The 21,967-nt window shown below is 42.3% G+C and overlaps 1 protein-coding gene across 2 annotated transcripts in view; it reads right to left on the bottom strand.

Annotated features, from left to right (window-relative positions):
- HSD17B7 (hydroxysteroid 17-beta dehydrogenase 7) overlaps nucleotides 1-21,967 on the bottom strand; it is a 67,370-nt gene that overhangs the window by 26,103 nt on the left and 19,300 nt on the right. The window contains exons 5-6 of one of the 2 annotated variants that reach the window (XM_075833478.1): nucleotides 18,206-18,400; nucleotides 4,835-4,939 (exon numbers count right to left, since the gene is read on the bottom strand). In XM_075833478.1, the coding sequence (XP_075689593.1) occupies nucleotides 4,835-4,939; nucleotides 18,206-18,400 (300 nt within the window). Of the gene's footprint in view, nucleotides 1-4,834; nucleotides 4,940-18,205; nucleotides 18,401-21,967 lie in introns of those variants that run through there. The other variant, XR_012850005.1, reaches the window with a different exon arrangement.

Below are 21,967 nucleotides of genomic sequence, written 5' to 3'. Positions count from 1 at the left end.
TGTCACAGCATGATCTCGCGAGATCACACTGTGCAGTGAAACAAGCTGGGCTGGAATGAAGAGAAGTGTATGACACTGATTGGTCAGTGTCATACACTTCTCTTTACAATGCCCACTTGGTAAAAAGTTAGGTTGGTCATTAAGAACTAATTAGCATAAATCTAAAATTGTTCATAACTTGCTCAAAAATGATCGGCTTTCAAAATAAAAACCACTGTACCTAACTTCTCACAATATACGGTCATGTGTACATAAGGAATAACTTTCTCCTCTGCAGGCTCTCTAATTCTCAGTTTTTCCTGAGCTAGTAGGTGTAGCCTAGCTGCCATCATGTCTTCTATACAAAGCACATAAAGAATCGAACATCTTGCTAACCAAAGGGTTATTCACAACGAAAGCATTGATGGCATATTCACGAGTCATGCTATCAAGGTTTGATAGATGCGGCTCCAGCTCTGGGACCCACATCTATGCCTAGAACAGGGGGCCACCGACCCCATTAGTGAGGTGGCCACTGCATCCAAGCACAGAATGAATTTAGGAGGTGGGCACGCAGCTCTTTAGTTTGTTCTATGAGAGTTACAGAAATCCCAGTCTTCAACATAGGTGCGGGTCCCAGAGCTATCAGACATTGGATATGTCATAAATGTGTTAGATGGGAAGAACGCATTAACTATGTTATTTCTGCACCCTGGGACCATTATTATTTAAACCCATGGGTCAAGATTAGGTCATCCACAAGGTGACAGAGAGGGGAAATGCTGGCTGTACATCACCACATTATTTCTGCTATCCCAGTCTCAGGTGAAGTCAATAAAAATATAAGTTGTGAATAATGTATTTCTCCAAATAAAAATAAATAAATAAAATTATGAAGAATCAATCTAGACCCCCTTGTATTGCTATCAACCCTGGCATAGGAGCATTTTGCATTCCCCTATGCAATAGATACAGCTGTGTCACGCATAGTGTGTGAAGTAACTCCCTGTCACCAATTTGTATCCACCCAGTTCTGTCCTTACGCTACAATAATAAATTGTGTACACCCTTACTATGGGCAGATGCCTCATACCAGCTAAGAAAGGTAGACAGGCTATAACTAAAATTGTATTGTGGTGTATACTATAAGCATACAAATGAAGAAACGCAATTAAAAACGCAATGTGAACTGAGAAGTCTCCATACAGTGATACAAATGATATTTTGTAGTCAGTACCGTCTAAGTGCAAAGTCAAACCACCCTCTCTGGTGGCCGCACTACCTATATAAATCAACTAAGATTCGTGGCTGCAGCCGCTTGAGTAGGGACTTAGAATCAGAACACATTGATTTTAAAATTGAAAAAGCCCCCCCGACACGTTTCACCACCGAAGTGGCGTCCTCAGGGGAAAATGGGGCTAATGCTGGCGAACACGGCTGAGTCTCCTATTTATGACCTCACTTCTGACGTCATCAGAACAGATGCTACCAATCACGATGATCCTCATAAGAACGGCCCCTAAACCAAAAAATATGTTCCAATCAAATACAGTGTGGTGAAAATGATTGACAGCAAAATGCTCCAATCCCGCAATGCTACTAACTGGCCACTCGGGAACTAGCTTGCGCGCCTTCGCAATGGAAAGAGATTACGCCAGATAGACAAGTGTGAAAAATAGTTCACTGCGCATGTCAGTGAACTTAGATCTAGAGGCACGATCGTATTATGAGAATAGCAAAGACATATATCCCAGGAACACCAAGTAGAGAGAAAGAAAGTCACTGTAAATATCGGTGGCCTTGAATAACAAAAGCCAGTGGAAAAAACGGATTTAAATTTATTAGGGAAATAGATTGTAATAAGAAATAGCATTAATCCACGGTCAAATTCATATCAATATCCACCCCAATGGTCGAATATCTAATAATCCTTAGTAAGGAGATATAAAAAATATTAAATCAATGTACAAGTGGATCTCAACTTGATGGAATGACTGTCAAGAGTATGAGAAAGGACCATTATATTAATCAATGGACCAACATTTTTGCACATTATCAATAATAACAATATCCACAATAGATAATATGTAGATGAAAAAGAGGGGAACTTCATATAGAAGTATATGTATAAAATATTGAGGATCTGAGAATAATCTCAAGAGAATTGTAACACCAGCGATGTATAAATATATTTCAAGAAAAGACATCAGTAGCGTTTTCGTATGCGAACGGGACCATATTAAAAGTATTTCTAAGGTTAAGGCCTCATGCACACGACCGTATTTTTTCCCACCCGTAAATACTGGCGTAAATACGGGTCCGGTGTCACACGTATTCGACCCGTTTTGCACCAGTATTTACGGACCCGTGCCCGTAAATATGGGTCCGGTGTCACCCGTATTCCACCCGTATTTACGGGCACGTTTTTGGCGGCAAAATAGCACTGCACTAATCGGCAGCCCCTTCTCTCTATAAGTGCAGGATAGAGAGAAGGGACAGCCCTTTCTGTAATAAAAGTTAAAGAAATTCATACTTACCCGGCCGTTGTCTTGGTGACGCGTCCCTCTCTTCACATCCAGCCCGACATCCCTGGATGATGCGGCAGTCCATGTGACCGCTGCAGCCTGTGATTGACCTGTGATTGGCTGCAGCGGTCACATGGGCTGAAACGTCATCCAGGGACAGCCAGGACGTCGGGCCGGATGTCGAGAGGGACGCGTCACCAAGGCAACGGCCGGGAGACCGGACTGGAGGAAGCAGGAAGTTCTCGGTAAGTATGAACGTCTTATTTTTTACAGGTTGCTCTTTATTCTGATCGGTAGTCACTGTCCAGGGTGCTGAAAGAGTTACTGCCGATCAGTTAACTCTTTCAGCTCCCTGGACAGTGACTATTTACTGACGTCGCTTAGCAACGCTGCCGTAATGACGGGTGCACACATGTAGCCACCCGTCATTACGGGAGCTCCATAGACTGTCCGTGCCGTTATTACGGCCTGAAATAGGACATGTTCTATCTTTTTCAACGGCACGGGCACCTTCACGGGAAGGTACCCGTGGCCAATAGAAGTCTATGAGCCCGTTATTACGGGTGGTAATTACGACCCGTAATAACGGGAGTTTTTACGGTCGTGTGCATGAGGCCTAAGTAAGTGTTACCAATATTTAGAGAGACAGGAATTCTTTGAAAATACAAAACGTTGTCTGCAGGGCTCATAGGAAATTCAGGATCCATGGCTATATTTACATTATTTTTCACAGGAAGGCCACAAACGTAAAACCCTCATTAAATCCACCAGGACTAAGGCTGCTTAGGCGGTAAATCCACCGTGCTTCTTCCTGTAACAACCTACGGTCCAAATGACCTCCTCTGGGACCAGGTTTCAACAGGGTGACACCCCAAAATTCCTGTCCTGATCTCAAAATATAATATATATATAAAATGGTCCTCTCTCAAACTTTTTATATCTCCTTACTAAGGATTATTAGATATTCTACCATTGAGGTTGATATTGGTAGTGGATTACTGGTATTTCTTATTACAATCTATTTTCCTAATAAATCTAAATCTGTTTTTTCCACTGGCTTTTGTTATTCAAGTCCACCAATATTTACAGTGACTTTCTTTCGATCTCTACTTGGTATTCCTGAGATAGATATTTTTGCTATGCTCATAATACGATCGTGCCTCTAGAGCTAAGTTCACTGACATGCGCAGTGAAATGCTTTTCACACTTGTCTATCTGGAGTAATCTCTTTCCATTGCGCAGGTGCGAAAGCTAGTTCCAGAGTGGCCGGTTAGTAGCATTGCGGGATTGGAGCATTTTGCGGTCAATCATTTTTACCAAAGGTGCGATAGCGAGTCCCTCATTGGCTGGCGTTCGCTGTATATGATTGGAACATATTTTTTCCGTTTAGGGGCCGTTCTTATGAGGATCATCGTGATTGGTAGCATCAGTTTAGATGACGTCATAAATAGGAGACAGCCGCGTTCGCCGGCATTAGCCCCATTTTCCCCTGAGGACGCCACTTCGGTGGTGATACATGTCGGGGGGGGGGGGCTTTTTCAATTTTAAAATCAATGTGTTCTGATAATTCAAAGTCCCTACTCAAGCGTACTGCAGCCGCAAATCTGGTCTTATATAGGTAATGCGGCCACCAGAGAGGGTGGTTTGACTTTGCACTTAGACGGTACGGACTATGAAGTATCATTGTATGAAAGCCTCAGTTCACATTGCGTTTTTAATCTTCATTTGTTGCTTATAGTTATCCAAATAAAGCTATACGCCACAATACTAGTAAGCATTCAATAGGTGTCTTTGAAACAAGGGCTAATCTTTTTTCCTTTGGTGATATTGATGTGATGTGTTTTCGTGTGCATCTCAGCCCACCAGATACCTGGGTCCTCTCCATGTTTTTTGTAGAACTAAGATAGGGCCCTTGAAACTTGGACTTATGTGGACATTGGACAAAGATTCATTTGGTATTACTACACACAAGATTAATTGTTAATAAAATGATTTTTGGCATTCATTTCTTTGGGTACACTAGCTACATTACATTTCATTGGGGGGGGGACGGACGGACGGACGGACGACACTAGTTTCTTATATATGCCCATTTTCCTCTATACAAAATTAAAACAAAAATATTGGTTCCGTAATGGTACGATATTAAAGGCCCATCTGAGCCGCAAAAGAAGAAAAAAATATTTCCGTGGATAAAATTTACAAAAAAACGAGAGAAAAAAAAACCCACAAAAATAAATGTCATTCCAAAAATGTCAAATTTTGCTCTGGTCATTGTCAACATTCAACATCTATGACCTTGCTCATAATAGGCTTGAATATGTACTTACCAACCACATAATTGGCATGATGAGCGTCCAGAAGAAAGATGGCAAGATCCCATAGGTAAGATTGGTCATGACAAGACCCGGACATACCACACTGGAATACAAACCCTGTAGAGAAAAAACAAAAGCCATTATTACATAGGACAACACATTGAGTAAAATGTAAAGGCTACGTACACTTTTGAAGCCAACAATTTTTTTTTTTATTTATTTTTTTTATAAAATCAGTGGGTTTTTTTTATATTTGAAACAACTTTTAAATTGCTTTTTTTTTTTTCCTTCTTATTATAGAGATACAGCTTTTATGTATCCTGTATACATAGAAGCTGTATCCTGCTGTCAAAGTCTATTCTGTCAGGACAGCAGTACGGACGGGTCGGCTGAAAGATGGTCCTGCGTGTCAGACATGCACGATCAAGCTATTAATGATCACATCTAAGTGTATCCTGCCAAAGCCAAATCAGTCAGCTGACCTGACAGAATAGTCTTTGACTGCATGATACAGCTTCTATGTATGCAGAAAACATAGAAGCTGTATATTAAAACGTTAAACAAAAAACGATTCAAAAAAAGTTGTTTCAAATAAAATAAAATATTAAGAAAAACGTGTGCATAATCTTTTAACATAATATATAAAAATGTGTGTTAAGGAGATGGCAAATTAAATTACAGGTAATATATCGGATGGTTATGGAAAACTACAAATTTTCATACAATTTACAATGTTTCAGAGCAATAAAGAGAAAATAGAATAGGACAAAAGCAAAATTCAAGATCAAATTAAAATATGAGAGACCTAAATGGCAACTATAGTCTAGAAAAATGTGGTCTGTTCACACAACCAAAATCCTTATAAAAAAAAAAAAAAAGGGGGGGGGGGGGGATGAGATTTCTGAATCCCTGTCCTACTACATGCAATATTCTTAAAAGGGACCCTCCTGTCGCCCGCCTCCCAAAAAAAGGAAAAAAGTAAAGTCATTTGACTATACATTGTATGTACATTGAATGTATAGTCCACTTACCTTTCTGCCCCACTCCTGAACGTTCTGGGCTCCAGTCCAGTCTATCGTTTTCTGCTCTCCAAGATGGCTGCCGCAGTCCCAGATTTCGTTATGGAGAACATGTGTTAGTCTGAGACATGCACCCACCCGCTGATGGACAAGAGCTAATAACTTAGACGCTGCTGTAAATAGCATCGACACAGAGGCAGACGTCATCAGCACTCGTACGTTTTATTTATGGGAGCCATTACTAAAAATTTTAAAGCACCTGGATAACACCTTTAAGAGAAGACCATTCAAGCCTTAGATCAAGGACTTATTGCAGGAAGGACAGGTTCCCAGGGTGCGGAACATATCAGATGGAACTACACTGTTCATACCAGGATAAAATAAGGCTTCCATATACGGTAGTACGTCCGCGAGCAGGTTAACTAGGTCTGCGTACCAGACTCGGCGAGGCCAGTCCGGCAACACCAGGAGACGGGAACGCCTTCCCTTTTGAGAACTCTGGGCAAGAGAATAAGAGGGAAGGGATACAGGAGGGAGAACTCATCCCATTGCGTGACCAAGGTGTCGACTGCGATGGCCCTGGGAGCCCTTGCCCTGTGATTGAGACGTGGCAAAGTGGGGCACATCAGACGTATGGAATATGTCTGTGTGTAGAGATAACTCTCCCGGATCCAGTCTTTCCCGGCTTAGAATGTCTTTGGCCCGGTTTTCCACTCCCAGTATGTGGACCGCTGACAGTGCTGATACATGACACTGACCATCGAAGAAACCAAGAGGACTCCCACAGGGCTGGCAGACTCCAGATGCCACCTTGGTGGTGCAGACAGGCAAATGCAATAGAGTTGTCGGTATGGATTCTGACCGGGGAATCCTGGAGAAAAAAAGGGTCCAATGGGAGAGGGCCAGGACGACTATTCTCAATTCCAACAGGTTGATCTGCAAGGAGGACTCTTCCATCAACCAAGTGCCCGGGACCATGTGGAGGCCAAGAACCGCATCCCACCCAGACAGACTGGCCACAGGATGGGAAGGACCATTCCAGCATGATGGCTGGCGATGTCTCCCAAAAGCACAACTCCTGATGAATCCAAGAGGACAGGAGAATCAGCTTGTCCAGAGAGTTCTGAGACTTGTACCATCCCGAGTGGATCGCCCCCTGGCAGGGACTGTAGTGGAATTGTGTGTATGGAAATGCTTTGAAGGTTAACACCATCCGTCCCCACCACCCGCATGGAAAAGCGGATGGAAGAAGCGGCGTTTCGGTCAAGGGCTATTTTGGCCCGTATGGTCTTGATCTGGTCCTCCAGGAGAGAGACTCTTGTAGATCCAGTGTTGGAAGCTCATTCCCAGAAACTCCATGCTCGGAGTTAGGACCAAGGAAGATTTCTCCTTGATTATCTACCTGAACCTTTCCAATGAGTTTAGAGTGATGTGGAGACTGAAAGTTGTCATGTCTAGAGGGAACCCTTTACCAAGAGGTCATCCAGGTAAGTGATGACAACTCCCCTAGAATGCAGAAACACCACGAGCCACCAGGACCTTGGTAAATACGCATGAAGAGCCCGAAGGAGAGGGCGTCAAATTGGAAATGTTAAGAAAGCACCATGAAACGAAGGAAGCGCTGGTGGGACTTTGCGATAGGGTTTTGAATGTATGAGATGGTCGATTGATGACAACGCTTTCCTTGTTCTCGCTATATGACCACCAACAGTAAGTCGGTGCAAAACTTCCAGTTTAACTCCTTCAAATCCCGGATTGGATGGACTGAGCCAACCTTTTTGGGTACTGTAAAGAGAATCGAGCAGTACACCAGAAAACGTTCCAACTGAGGAATTGGGATGATATCCTTCTACAAGAGAAGGGAACAAACAGTCTCGAAAAAAACAGAAGCGTGATCCGGTGCACGAGGTGGATTAGACAGAGAAAATATTAAAATTATCTCTTACTGGGGGAAGGGTGGAGAACTGTATCGGAGGTCTAGTTAGCCGCACCCAAGATTATAGTAAAATAGAACGCCGGATAGCAGTTACATTTGCTGATGTACAGGCACTGAAGAGGGCCGACTTAAAAGAACCGTCAAATAAGAATTATCAAGTGTGGATCACGAGAGAAGCGAGATCAGCCGTATCCTGCTGCAGAGCTCCTAAGATACCGTGGTGCAGCTGTTTACCCCTAACTGAGCAAGCCCTACTCACCCAGGCAGATGCAAAGCCTGGGTGCAGAGAAAACATGCGAATACGAGTGTAGACTTGGTTTGGGAATCCAATTTCTTGTAAAGAGGGTCACTGAGTGATGCCACATCCGACGGTGGGATGGCTGTGCTCTTAGACAAGTGGATCCACAATAGAGGAACCAGATAATTTAGTGATTAAATCTTCCTGAAAATGAGATTATCAGAGTTTTAAAAACAGCCCGACGCCTGTCAGGATTCCTTGCATAAAATGTACTCAAACAAGCTATATAGTCTGGAAAGCATAGCCTTTGGCGCTGTAAGGGTGCTTCTTCCTGAGAAGGGGTGATGGTGTCTGCCTTTACATGAATGGTAGAATTATGCTTTACCGATAATTCGGTTTTCATGAGTTCACCATGACAGCACCAACACCGGAGATTGCCCCCTGACTGTATAGTGAAAGTTACAGTCCCTCACCACAAGGGTAAAAAAAGTTTTCACAAAATATAAAATCACTGGAATAGGTCTGGAGTTTTCTTAAGATTTTAAACATGTGTTACATGGTGTCTACACAAAAACTTTCAATTCAAATTGTGTTGCACTATTTTATCATCACATAGGACATCCGGTAATGCAATTCAACATCCAAATTAATGTGTACAAGTAGAAAAATAGTTATCACATATATTCTCTTATCAATGAATCAACATCATATTTTACTTTTTTGGGGATTTCTCCTCTCAAATATCCTTATGCAAACAATAATAGAGCCTTTTCTCTGGGGTGATCAGCCACCCTACTCGTTCAGTAGTTGGTTGCATCTATTTTGTTTCCTTAAATGAGGGGACTGGGAAACCTCTCTTCAGTAAATTCTTTATCCTCCCGATGAGTTTCCGGATGGAACAAATGGCCAGACTCCCTGATGAATTTGGGACATCTGTTATCTATGGTGAACAGACTGCCAATTCATGACAAAACCTGTTGTGGCAAGTAGTAATAGTGGCATATGTATTGCCTATATGTCCATGAGCACCTGTTCCCGGCATCTGACGTAATCACCAAAGAGGTGACTCCCTATTCTATTTATGTTGGTAATTCCACCCCCCAAACTACACACCTCCTGTGACGCTCAGGAGGTGTGTATGTAAAAGGACACGCCGATTCGGCCCTACGAGCTAGATGTCCGCTCCGCCTAAGTGTTGGGACCATAAGCGGTTACAGACATTCAGGACATCTATATTTCTTTCTAAGACAGGGGAATTCTACAAAAGGCAAGAATAGATCAGAACGAGCGCAGAGATGCTGCAAAGTTAAAATAAATGTTAGCACTATAAACTATTAGTTTTTAATTACAGACCTTCATCCATATTACTGTCTGAGAGAAATTCAACAGAAAACAAGCATAATTAAAGAGGCTCTGTCACCAGATTCTCAAATCCCTATCTCCTATTGCATGTGATCGGCGCTGCAATGTAGATAACAGTAACGTTTTTTTTTTGTTTTTTTTAAAAACTTTCATTTTTGGCCAAGTTATGAGCAATTTTTTATATATATATATATATATATATATATATATATATATATATATATATATATATATGCAAATGAGCTTTGAAATGGACAACAGGGCGTGTTTTTTTTCATATGTCCACCTGGGCGTGTTTACTTGTTTTACTAACTGGGTGCTGTGAATAGAAGTGTATGATGCTGACCAATCAGTGACCAATCAGCATCATGCACTCCTCTCCATTCATTTACACAGCAGCATCACGTTCTTATTAGAACGATCTGCAGCCACATACACAAGTGTCCTGATAATGAATACACATGACCTCCAGCCTGGACGTCATGTGTACTCAGAATCCTGACACTTCTGAATCTTTTCTGTGAGATTTCCAGCAAGGGAAACGAAATCTCGTTTACCTCGTAATCTCGCGATGATGCTGCTGTGTAAATGAATGGAGAGGAGTGCATGATGCCGATTGGTCACTGATTCATCAGCATCATACACTTCTATTCACAACGCCCGGTTAGTAAAACAAGTAAACACGCCCAGTTAAAAACACAATACACGCCCAGTTGGACATACGAAAAAAAAACACCCCCAGTTGTCCATTTCAAAGCTCATTTGCATATATATATATAAAATTGCTCACAACTTGGCCAAAAATGAAAGTTTTTAAAAAAACAAAAAAACTTTACTGTTATCTACATTGCAGCGCCGATCACATGCAATAGGAGATAGGGATTTGAGAATCTGGTGGCAGAGCCTCTTTAAGTTCTGACTCTTGGGTCTACAGACCCCCACGTTTTATGCTCTCCTAGAAATACACAAGGGGACTACTCCCTTAAAAAGGCCGTCCAACTGTGGCGGGAAAGTCTGTTCACAAAAACGTTGGGGGGGGGGGGGGGGGTCTATATTGTCCAAGTCCTAGGAGGCTTTGTGGAATCATTGCCTTCATATACTAGTGACACGATTGATCTGCTATCCAAGATAAATGGTGTTACACTAGACCATAATGTGATCTTGGAGACCGTGGATGTAGAGGCATTGTACTCAACCCCCCACGAGATGGGTTTAGCAACGGTTTGCCACTTCCTTAGTACAAGAGGTACACCCTTATAGTCATGGCGTGTTCACCCTGGAGCTGCTGCAGTTCATCCTTACGATAAATTACTCTGTTTACTAGCCGTATCTACCACCAGCTCAGGGGCCCTGCCATGGGCAATTTTTATGCACCACTGTATGCCAACTTGCTCTTGGGCTGGTGGGAAGAAATTATGGTCGTTATGGACGAGCTTCAGCACCTCAACCAGAACATATCAATTTTGGCATGCTATATAGACGACGTGTTTGTCTTGTGGACATTGTCTAGGAGCAATTTTGAAAAGTATGTAGGAGATCCAAATCAAAATGGCATAGGTTTACGTTTCAATCTAGTCTGGATGCTCTTCCTTTTTTGGATGTATTGATATCCAAGAATGTTGAAGGTAGTCTGAAAACAGTTTACAGAAGACCCACCTCAACAAATAGCCTTCTTAGGCCCTGTTCACACAGAGTTTTTTTGCAGGCAAAAAATCCTGCCTGGAAAAATCAGCTCTGGGTTTTTTGTTTTTTTTAAATGGTTTTGAACCACAGGCGTTTTTAGGCGTTTTTTTTGCCACGATATTTGCCGTGTTTTTTACCTCTTTCTTCAAGGCAAAGGAAAAAACCGCAAGCAGTTTTTTTTTTTGGCAAAAAATGCGTCAAAAAATGCGTCAAAAAATGCTGCAGCATTTCGTGGCGTTTTTTTCAGTCTCCTATGGATTTCAATGGGGTTTTTGGAGGCGGAAAACGCCTCAAGATAGGGCACGTCGCTTTTTTTCCGCTGGCGGGAAAAAAACACCTTCACCTCCCATTGCGATCAATGGGAGGCAATTTCGGCAGTTTTTTGCAGTGTGAACAGGGCCTAAGGTGGGAGAGCTGCCATCCAGATCCACTCAAGCGGAGTATACCAAAAGGGCAGTATCTCCTCATCAGAAATTGTTCAAATGATTGTAAATTTAAAGAACAGGCTGGAGAATTAAGAACTAGGTTTTTAGAGAGGGGTTATCCCCAAAGGAAGCCTTCAAAAGCACATACACAGAAAAGGGAAGAACTTCTTAACCCACGAAGGAATCTATAAAACAACCTATTAGGTTAAGAGGGACATATGAAAGAGCTAATCAGGAAATTAAAAAGAATAAAAAAAACAAAAAAACACTGGGGCATTCTCCAGATGGATACAGATTTGAGAGAGTTATTATCCCCCTGGGCACAAGTGACGTATAGGAAGGGGTGTAGCGTAGGAGATAGATTAGGGCCAACAGCCTACTCCCTACTGGGATTGTCTTTAAATGGCTGTGTGTCAAATAGAAAAGTCAACAGTTGTTACAAGTGTTGTTAAGCATGTACAGCGGTACAAACCACCAAACAGTTCACAGAGGCATATACAGGGACAAATTATAATCATCAAGGACTTCATAAATTGCAGTTCGAAAAACGTTACTTACAAAATCACATGTCCCTGTCCCATGGACTATATAGGCAAACCAATGAGAGAATGGAAAAGAAGGATCCTGGAACACTTACTGTAAGGGACATAAGAAATGATAGGGACAAACTAGTGGCCTGACGTGCATTTATTTCAAAGGGGGGGGGGATACAAAACATCTTAAATTTACAGCTATAGAACGGATAAATCCAACGTCAAGGGGACGATGGGTGATGTAGATAAGATAGTGTTACAAAGGGAATCTAAGTGGATTTTTAAATTAGAATCCACAACACTAAACGGGCTAACTGAACAACTTAATTATGCTTGTTTTCTATGGAATTTCCCTCTCATAGACCGTAATATGGATGAAGGTCTGAAGGTCTGTAACTGAAAACGAATAATTTATAGTCCTAATATTTATTTTAACTTCCCATTGCAGCAGTCTATCGTCTCAACACTCGTTCTGATCTAATCTATATTTCTTTCTATGACAGGGGAATTCTATAAAATGCAAGATGTTCTGAATGTCTGTAATAGATAACCTACAGCTTATGGTTCCAACACTTGTTCTAACATCAGATTGTAACTATCTATAGTTCTAACACCTGCTCTAACCTTAGACTGTAATACAAACAATAATTCATGACCAAAATGTTGATTCGATCTGGATTAACAAAATATAAATATTTTCTTCTAAATAAATGAATAAGAGATAGTCATATATACCATAAGACTAGTTTAAATAGATAATGGGGCCATGATAATAACAGTCTATGGCCATTGCCATTAAATATCCATTACTTGATATTTATACGAACCCCATTTCATCCTAATTATCCAAAAAACAGGGTTTATGTATGATGAATGACCTAGATGTGTGGAGTGGGGGACTTTGCAGTTCTAACTCTAATGGTTTGAACTATAGCATGGTCTGGCATTCTAATGCATTACGTACTCCCCCCCCCCCCCCGACACAGACACACAACCATCCTGGTGATGCAGCACTATTATGTCCTTGAGGGGGGAGTGACATACACGTCAGTACTGACGTCAGCGTTCCAATCGCCACTCCCCCCAACCTCCCTGTGTTTCCAAGTTGCGGCCTCGCAGATACGCACTGTGACTTTGTAACACTCATCTTGGGCTGGTCTTACTGCGGCTGATCAAAAGGGCAATTAGCGGCGTTGGCCTCGGCCAGGCTAGTATTTATGGCGACGGATCTCTAGGATGATTACACACAAAGAGGTGATGGGATACAATCCGCACGCCCACAACCAGAGGCGGAGCGGACGTGTAGCCCATAGTGCCGAATCGGCGTGTCTTTTACATACACACCTCCTGAGCGTCACAGATGGTGTGTAGTTGGGTGTGGGGTGGAATTATCAACATAAATAGGATAGGGAGTCACCTCTTTGGTGATGGCGTCAGACGCAGTGAACAGGCGCTCACGGCCATACAGGCAATACATGTGCCACTAACTACTTGCCACACCAGGTGTCTGTTCACCATAGAGGACAGATGGAACAAATGGCTAAACTCCCTGATGAACGCATCGGGAGGATAAAGAATTTATTTACTGGAGAGGTTCCCCTGTCCCCTCATTTAAGGAAACAAAATAGATGCAACAAATCTACTGAACGGCTAGGGGGGCTGATCACCCCAGAAATAAAAGGCTATTATTGTTTGCATAAGGATATTTGAGAGGAGTACCCACAAAAAAGTAAAATATGATGTTGATTCATTGATGAGGAGATAGAATATACGCTATAACGATTTTTCTACTTGTACACCGTCATTAATTTGGATGTTGAATTGCATTACCGGATATCCAATGTGATGATAAAATAGTGCAACACAATTTGTATTGAAAGTTTTTATGTGTAGACACCACGTAACACGTTTAAAATAATCTTAAAGAGGCTCTGTCACCAGATTTTGCAACCCCTATCTGCTATTGCAGCAGATCGGCGCTGCAATGTAGATTACAGTAAAGTTTTTATTTTTTAAAAACGAGCATTTTTGGCCAAGTTATGACCATTTTTGTAGTTATGCAAATGAGGCTTGCAAAAGTCCAAGTGGGCGTGTATTATGTGCGTACATCGGGGCGTTTTTAATACTTTTACTAGCTGGGCGTTCTGATGAGAAGTATCATCCACTTCTCTTCAGAACGCCCAGCTTCTGGCAGTGCAGATCTGTGACGTCACTCACAGGTCCTGCATCGTGTCCGACACATCGGCACCAGAGGCTTCAGTTGATGCTGCAGCAGCATCGGCGTTAGCAGGTAAGTCGATGTAGCTACTTACCTGCAAACGCTGATGCTGCTGCAGAATCAACTGAAGCCTCTGGTGCCGATGTGTCCTCGCTCGTCTGACACGATGCAGGACCTGTGAGTGACGTCACAGCGTGATCAGGCAGAAGCTGGGCGTTCTGAAGAGAAGTGGATGATACTTCTCATGAGAACGGCCAGCTAGTAAAAGTAGTAAACACGCCCCGATGTACGCACATAATACACACCCACTTGGACTTTTGCAAGCCTCATTTGCATAACTACAAAAATGGTCATAACTTGGCCAAAAATGCTCGTTTTTTAAAAATAAAAACGTTACTGTAATCTACATTGCAGCGCCGATCTGCTGCAATAGCAGATAGGGGTTGCAAAATCTGGTGACAGAGCCTCTTTAAGTAAAAGTTACGTTTTAAAAAAAACTCCAGACCTAGTACGATTTATTCCTTTACTCTCTAGTAACAGGAAACACAAAAGAGGTTAAAAACCACCTCCCCCTACCTGGCCCCAGTTTTTTTTTTCCAACTCATTTAAAGGTTACCAGGGAATATAAGTATAAAACATAAAATAAAAGAATGTACAAAGAGGGAGGGAAATAACCCATCATGTCACTGTCATGGTGAACTTTTGAAAACCGGATGATCAATAAGGAAGAATTCTATCTATACATATCGTCACCATGACAGCACCAACACCGGAGGTGCCAAATCAAAAGAAGTTAGCGAGGGACAACAGCCTGTAGAACTTTGTGTCCAAAAGCTAGATCTGAATATGAATCTCTCTCTAATTTGTAGTGTTTGAAGAAGGTATGTGGGTTCTTTCACGTAGCTGCTCTACACGTCTGCTCTAATGACACAGAGGACTTCTGAGCCCACGATACAGACACCACTCTAGTGGAATGAGTTTTGAGAGCCTCTGGAGGATCCTTCCCTGAATTTTTATAGGCCTCACAGATGCCCATTTTTAGTCAACGTGCGTTAGTCCCTTTAGAGGCTTTCTTGCCCTTGTTGGTTCCTTGGAATTGATCTAAATGTATTTCTACCTTTCTCCAAGGCTTGGTTAGTAAAACAAAACCATATGTCTAAAACGTCCAGAGAATGGAATTCTGCTTCCCTACTCAAATTTGGGTTCTTGCAAAATGGTATCTTGTGATCTGTGAAAATCTATAACTACCTTGGGAAGGAAAGCTGGATCAATCTTCAGAGTAACACTGTCTTGAGATTCTTAAAAAGGGCTCTTGGATGGAAAGTGCTTGTAGATTACCCACCCTCCTGGCCGAGGTATTGGCAACCAAAAAGCTGTTTTTAAAGGTGATGAACCCAATAGAGGAGTTTGAAAGGGGTTCGAACAGACTTTTGGATAGAGCCGATAGGCCCAGGTTTAAATTCCAAGGATGTGGCAGATTCCTAATTCTGAGTTTTAACCTGGACACTGCTCTACAAAATCTTATTATCCAAGGATGAATGGCTAACTGGGTATCAAACATGGAACTTAAAAGCAAGAGTTCCGAGAGAAAAGGCCGTTTTCAAATCCAGCCTGGAGAAAATCCAAAATTTGTGGAATATTAGGGTTCAGTGGATCAGGTTGGTTTGGGCCACACCAAGACAGAAACTTTTTCCAGCATTTTTGGTAAATGTTCAGGGTAATTTATCCTTGAGGCAAGGAGTGAGTGTTTATTCCTTTTGAAGAAAGGACCTTTTGTTAGGACTGTCCTTTCAGCTTTCAGGCCGTCCGAGGCAGATTTTGGCGCCTATTGCACATTTTAAGGACCTGGACTTGGGTTTGGCGGAAGGATTCTGGTCGTTCTAACAAAAAAAAAAAAGAACGACAAAGACACCTTAATAACTACATTCAAACAAGTGTCATTGTAAAAAGATTCCCCCAGCGGTTTACTCACTGAACCAGTGATAACCAAGGGCTCCACAGTCAGGGTGCTGGGAAACCTGGCCATTAGAAGTAGACATCTTGACATAGACGCAGCTAGGTGAAAATGTCAGCCTTACATACCTGAGGTATTGATGACATCACCACGTCCACCACCGGGATAAGCCACACGTCCATTTGACTCAGGCGCCAAAAAACGACCGTTTCCGGCCACAACTACGTCCTGACGTCGCCCGCTAATGATGCGCCGACACTCCCCCTTCCTTCGGAAGGGACGTCGGATGACAATGACTCGCTCCAGCATTCATCCGATGCCACCAGAAGTAATGCTGGGCACTCTAACTGGTAGAGCAGGGGGAAAACAAAGCATGCCTCCACCACCGCATCCCAGGGAGACTACAGAGGAGGATCGAAGAACGCCCAAACCGGACTCCGATCCTAGTGGCAAACCAAGCCAGGAACATATAACCCTTCTGGAGCACAGTTGCTGTCCTATCTCCATTCCCGCAGGAAGGGAGAAGCGGTATCGGGGGGGGAGGAAAGGAATATCAAACGCCCCTCACAGCGGAGGTGTAAATCCGGAGGACAGAGGTACCTCTGTGTGTCCCTGACCTTACAGGAACAGAAAAACTGTGGCCAGGAAGGGGGGGGGGGGGGGGGGCTTTTAACCTGTGTGTTTCCTTTTCCTATAGAGTCAAGGGGCAACCTCTCCGGTGTTGGTGCGGTCATGGTGACTATATGTAAAAGGTATTTGACAGCATGTATAAATGCCTGATTGGTAGCTGTCGTTTGTGAATCCTGCTCAGATTCTGAATTCTAATTGGAGGAAGAAGGCAATTGAGCCTAGTTGAAAGCAGCCTCTCCATTGATGATCCTAACAGGGCACCCTTAAAAGGGAACCTGGAGAGCGGAACTTGTCTCTGGTACTACTGCGCCTCTTATGTGACCTGTCCCGGAAGGGTACACTGCATATTATCCAAGGGTGAGGAGGGACATTGAAGCAATTGCCTTCCTAGATATCGGCTGAACTCAAAGACTAGGCTATGTTTTAGGAGAGTCTGGAAAAGGTCACCAAGGGCCTAAGCAAAAGACCCAGTCCATTCAGGGAGTACGGCATTCTGGGAGAGGGAAATAGACAACGAACAGTGTCAGAGAGAAGAGTGGGCCCTCGATAAAGATGTAACAAATAAAAAGAAAATAACGGACCCCTAGTAAAAAACAAAACAAAAAAAAAAAAAACACAGATAACCAGTCCTAAGGGTGGCCTACCAGGCTGTGTAACACTGGGCAAAAGACTGGAGAGGCTGAAGAAACAATGACCGCTCCTAAGCGGCAACTCTGGGAAATCGCGCCGGCACCCAGAGTCTTGATGAGGGAACGATTCTGCAAGAATCACTGAGAAACGTCTGTCCTCCATAATAGAGACTCCCTCCAGTTGTCCAATATCATAATGTTGGCCGGGACTATGTGATTAGGGAGCTTGGCTTGAGAATCCCAACACTGATGTAAGCCGAGGACTGTAGTAGAAAGAACCAGTCTGCATAGCTAGAGGGATAAGCAGCGCAATGTTACAATATTGCCGTAGCGCAACGCTCATTAACCCACAGCTACATTAGGTATAATAAAGGAACTGAAAAGGTCCCAAAAGAAGAGATCATGTCACTGGTGCAGCATATTCCCTCAGGCATGTCCCAGATAGGGTAGACTTCCCCCAGAAAAAAACAAGAACAAAGCCTTACGGATTTGCTTTACATACATAAAAAGAATGTAAAAGTCATGATGATTCTTTGTTCAGAGGGGCATTACTCAAAGAAAATACCTGCCAAGTAAAGGCCTTGCACATTGCTGGCCTATGACAATTGCCCACCCTTTGAGCTTTTAGCATAAGGGATCTAAAGAACCATATATGTACGGTGGACTAACTTTCATTAGGAAGACCTTCAATGTAGCTAGATATATTAAAGACATAAAAGGAAAACGTGTAATGTTAAAAATACAACCTGAACTAACCTCTTTATTGTAATGCCTATTTAAAGCAACACTAAGCAAGTCAGTGGCATATTTAGAGGAGCTGTAAGATTCCAGCCCTTGACGATGCTGATAGTCTGACATACTGAAAGCGGACCTTCTGGCATTGCTGGATGAGGTCCAGATAAGTTGGGAAGGATTATCCATGTGAAACAAAAGTGGTTCTAGTTCTTTAATCTGTAACACAGAAAAAAAACAATTAAGGGTACTTAATATAATGTGGCGCATCTTTTATTTTAGTAGTAATATGCAATTAAAAATTAAATACAAAACATTGTACTTCTCTAAGCAGTGATCACAAGGGGTTAAAACTCCAGAATGGCAAGGCAGACTAATGTCAATTTACTAATGCTGCAAAGGAAAGAAGTCGTCTTCAAGCTAGTCTCATTTGAAAATTAGGTGGAGGATTGGAATGATAGAATGACCACTCTGTTTGTCTAGGCCATGTTTATCTAGGCATAACAAGAGAATAGAGGCACTTAATTATAACCCAGTCCCAGAAAGGATCACTGAGCTGTAACCCAGCTCCCTCAATGTTTTTCTTTTTACATTAAAGAGGCTCTGTCACCAGATTTTGCAACCCCTATCTCCTATTGCAGCAGATCGGCGCTGCAATGGAGATGAGTAACGTTTTTTTTGGTTTTTTTTTTTAAACGAGCATTTTTGGCCAATTTTATATTTATGTAAATGAGGCTTTCTAAAGTACAACTGGGCGTGTTTACAGTAAAAGTACAACTGGGCGTGTATTATGTGTGTTACATCGGGGCGTTTTTACTTCTTTTACTAGCTGGGCGTTCTGACGAGAAGTATCATCGACTTCTCTTCACAACGCCCAGCTTCTGGCAGTGCAGACACAGCGTGTTCGAGAGATCACGCTGTGACGTCCCTCACTTCCTGCCCCAGGTCCTGCATCGTGTCGGCCACATCGGCACCAGAGGCTACAGTTGATTCTGCAGCAGCATCAGCGTTTGCAGGCAAGTAGCTACATCGACTTACCTGCAAACGCCGATGCTGCTGCAGAATCACCTGTAGCCTCTGGTGCCGATGTGTCCTCGCTAGTCCGACACGATGCAGGACCTGGGGAAGGTAGTGAGTGACGACACAGCGTGATCTCTCGAGAACACGCTGTGTGTGCACTGCCAGAAGCTGGGCGTTAACGAACAGAAGTGGATGATGCTGATTCGTCAGCATCATACACTCCCATTCCCAACGCCCAGCTAGTAAAAGAATTAAAAAACGCCCCGATGTACGCACATAATACACGACCAGTGGGACTTTAGCAAGCCTCATTTGCATAAATACAAAAATGGTCATAACTTGGCCAAAAATGCTTGTTTTTTAAAAATAAAAACGTTACTCTTATCTACATTGCAGCGCCGATCTGCTGCAATAGCAGATAGGGGTTGCAAAATCTGGTGACAGAGCCTATTTAAGCTACATGTTGGACGGCACCTAAGGGAGGTGTGGTGCTCTAATCGAGTAACCAACCGTACACCTTTTTCCTGGTCAGACAGCACAACAGAGAGGGATCCCTTTACACTCTTAGGCCTTATTGAAACTAGCGTATTCAACGTCCGTGTTACGCGCGTTAAAACAACGGACATCACACGGACCTATGCAATTCAATGGGTTCATTCAGACATTGTGTTTTTCACACAGCGTGTCCGCTGCGTGATACTCACTGCATGTCCTATTCTTGTGCATTTTTTGCGCATCACACACCCATTGAAGTCAACGGGTGTGTGAAAATTACAGACAGCACAGAGGACGCACATCAGTGTGCTGCCCGTGATTCATGCAACAGTTGCTAAGTAAATAAGAAAAACGCCTTCAGTTTTTTTGGGGGACGTAAAAAATGCTTGAGATACGGATGACATACGCACGAATACAGGAAGAGATTATGCCCCGTTTGGCTGCAGCCAATCACTGGCCTAGATGGGGATTCTGGCAAGAACGGCGCATCATCCCTGAGGCTGCAGCAAAATGGGACGTCATCTCTTGTATTCCCATGACATGGGAATTTACTTGAAGTATGCCTTGTGTTATGTGCTCATAATAGAAAATGAAAAACATAAAATTAATTAAACTAATCTAGAAAACGAAAGCGCCATAAGTCTTGTAAAAAAACCAAAGTAAAAATAATTATATTCAAAGAAGTTGCAAAGATATTATCGTTTAACGCCTACCTGCACGACAATGTAACTGTACATCCTGATGATGGGTTACTTACGGCACCAGGACGTACAGTTAGTTTCCGGGAACCGGGAGATCAGCTGTCCTTGACAGCGGACACTCCCCTGTTGCCGGCCATCAGTGAAACGTTGCCGCATTTAAATGGGTTTGCAGCAGGTTTGCAGCCTCCGGCTGGTCCTGTCAGTATCACACCGATAGAAGAAAATCTTAATGTATTACAGCTAAGTCTGTTATTATAAAGAATTTTTTTTTTTAAAAATAAAAAATAAAAAAACACATTTGGCATCACTGCATTCGTAACAACCCAAACTATAATGTAATTTGTCCCACATGTTGGACAAAGCAAAAAATTAGTTAATGAATTTTTAAAAAAAAATAATGGATTGCGCAAACGCTGCAAAACATTAAAAAAAATACTAATAAAACATACATATGGTATCACCAAAATCGTATTGACCCGCAGAATAAGGTAAAATAGTCATTTATAGCCCACGGTGAACACAAAAAAGAAAAAATTTTTTTTGGGGGAATTGCTTGTTCTTGGTCACTTTGCTTGCCCAAAAAAATGTTATGAAAAAAAAGTTAAGGCTCTTAGAATGTGGTGAAACAAAACTTTTTGGGGGGGGTTTTAACAAATAGTTTCTTTGCAAAAATAGTAAATTACAAGAAATATATATAAATCTGGTATCACCATAATAGTGTTGAGTCGCAGGAAAATAAAGCTAAGTTGCCGTGTTACCGCACGGTAAAAGCTGTAAAAACGAAACCCAGAAAACAATGGAGGAATCACAGTTTTTGCCAATTTCAGCCCGAGTATATATTTTTTTCTGTTTCCAAGTACATGATATGTTACTCAAAATGGTGCCAATAGAAACTAAAACTCCTCCTGCAAAAAAATAAGCCGTTTCACCACTCTATTGAGGAAAAATGAAAACAGTTATGGCTCTTGGAAGGCAGGAGTGAAAAACTAAAAAAGCAAAAAAAAAAAGGTCTCAGTCCTGAAAGGGTTAATTTCTAATGGGAAAAAAAAAAAAAAAAAAAAAAAATGCTCACTACATCCCTTAAAATGCCTTAAGGGGTGTAGTTTCCAAAACAGGGGTCACTACTTGGGTATTTTTTACTATTTGATCTTAGAGCCCTGCAATTGTTGGCCAATGCTGTGAAAATCACCATAATAGACCTCGAATACGCATGGTGCTCTTCACTTCTGAGCCTTGTCATATGTACAGGCAAATGATAAATGCCAATGGGGTGCAGTTTCTAAAATGGGGTTACTTCTTGGGGGCTTCCACTGTATTCTGGTACCTCAGGGTTTATAGCCAAATAGCGCTCCTGCCCTTCTGAGCCCTGCTGTGCCTCTAGACAGCAATTAATGACCACGTGGGGTATTGCCATAATCGGAAGAAATCTCTTTACAAATTTTGTAATGCCTTTTCTCCTTTATCCCTTGTGAAAAAAAATAAAAATTCAACATTTTAGTGGAAAAAAAAAAGTTGATTTTTCACGGCCCAATTCTAATAAATTCTGTAAAAGACCGGTGGGGTCTACATG

The sequence above is a fragment of the Rhinoderma darwinii genome, chromosome 7 (assembly GCF_050947455.1).
Source record: "Rhinoderma darwinii isolate aRhiDar2 chromosome 7, aRhiDar2.hap1, whole genome shotgun sequence".
NCBI lineage: Eukaryota > Metazoa > Chordata > Amphibia > Anura > Rhinodermatidae > Rhinoderma > Rhinoderma darwinii.
The sequence above is the reverse complement of the archived record's forward strand: the minus strand, read 5'-3'. Positions and strand labels throughout refer to the sequence as shown.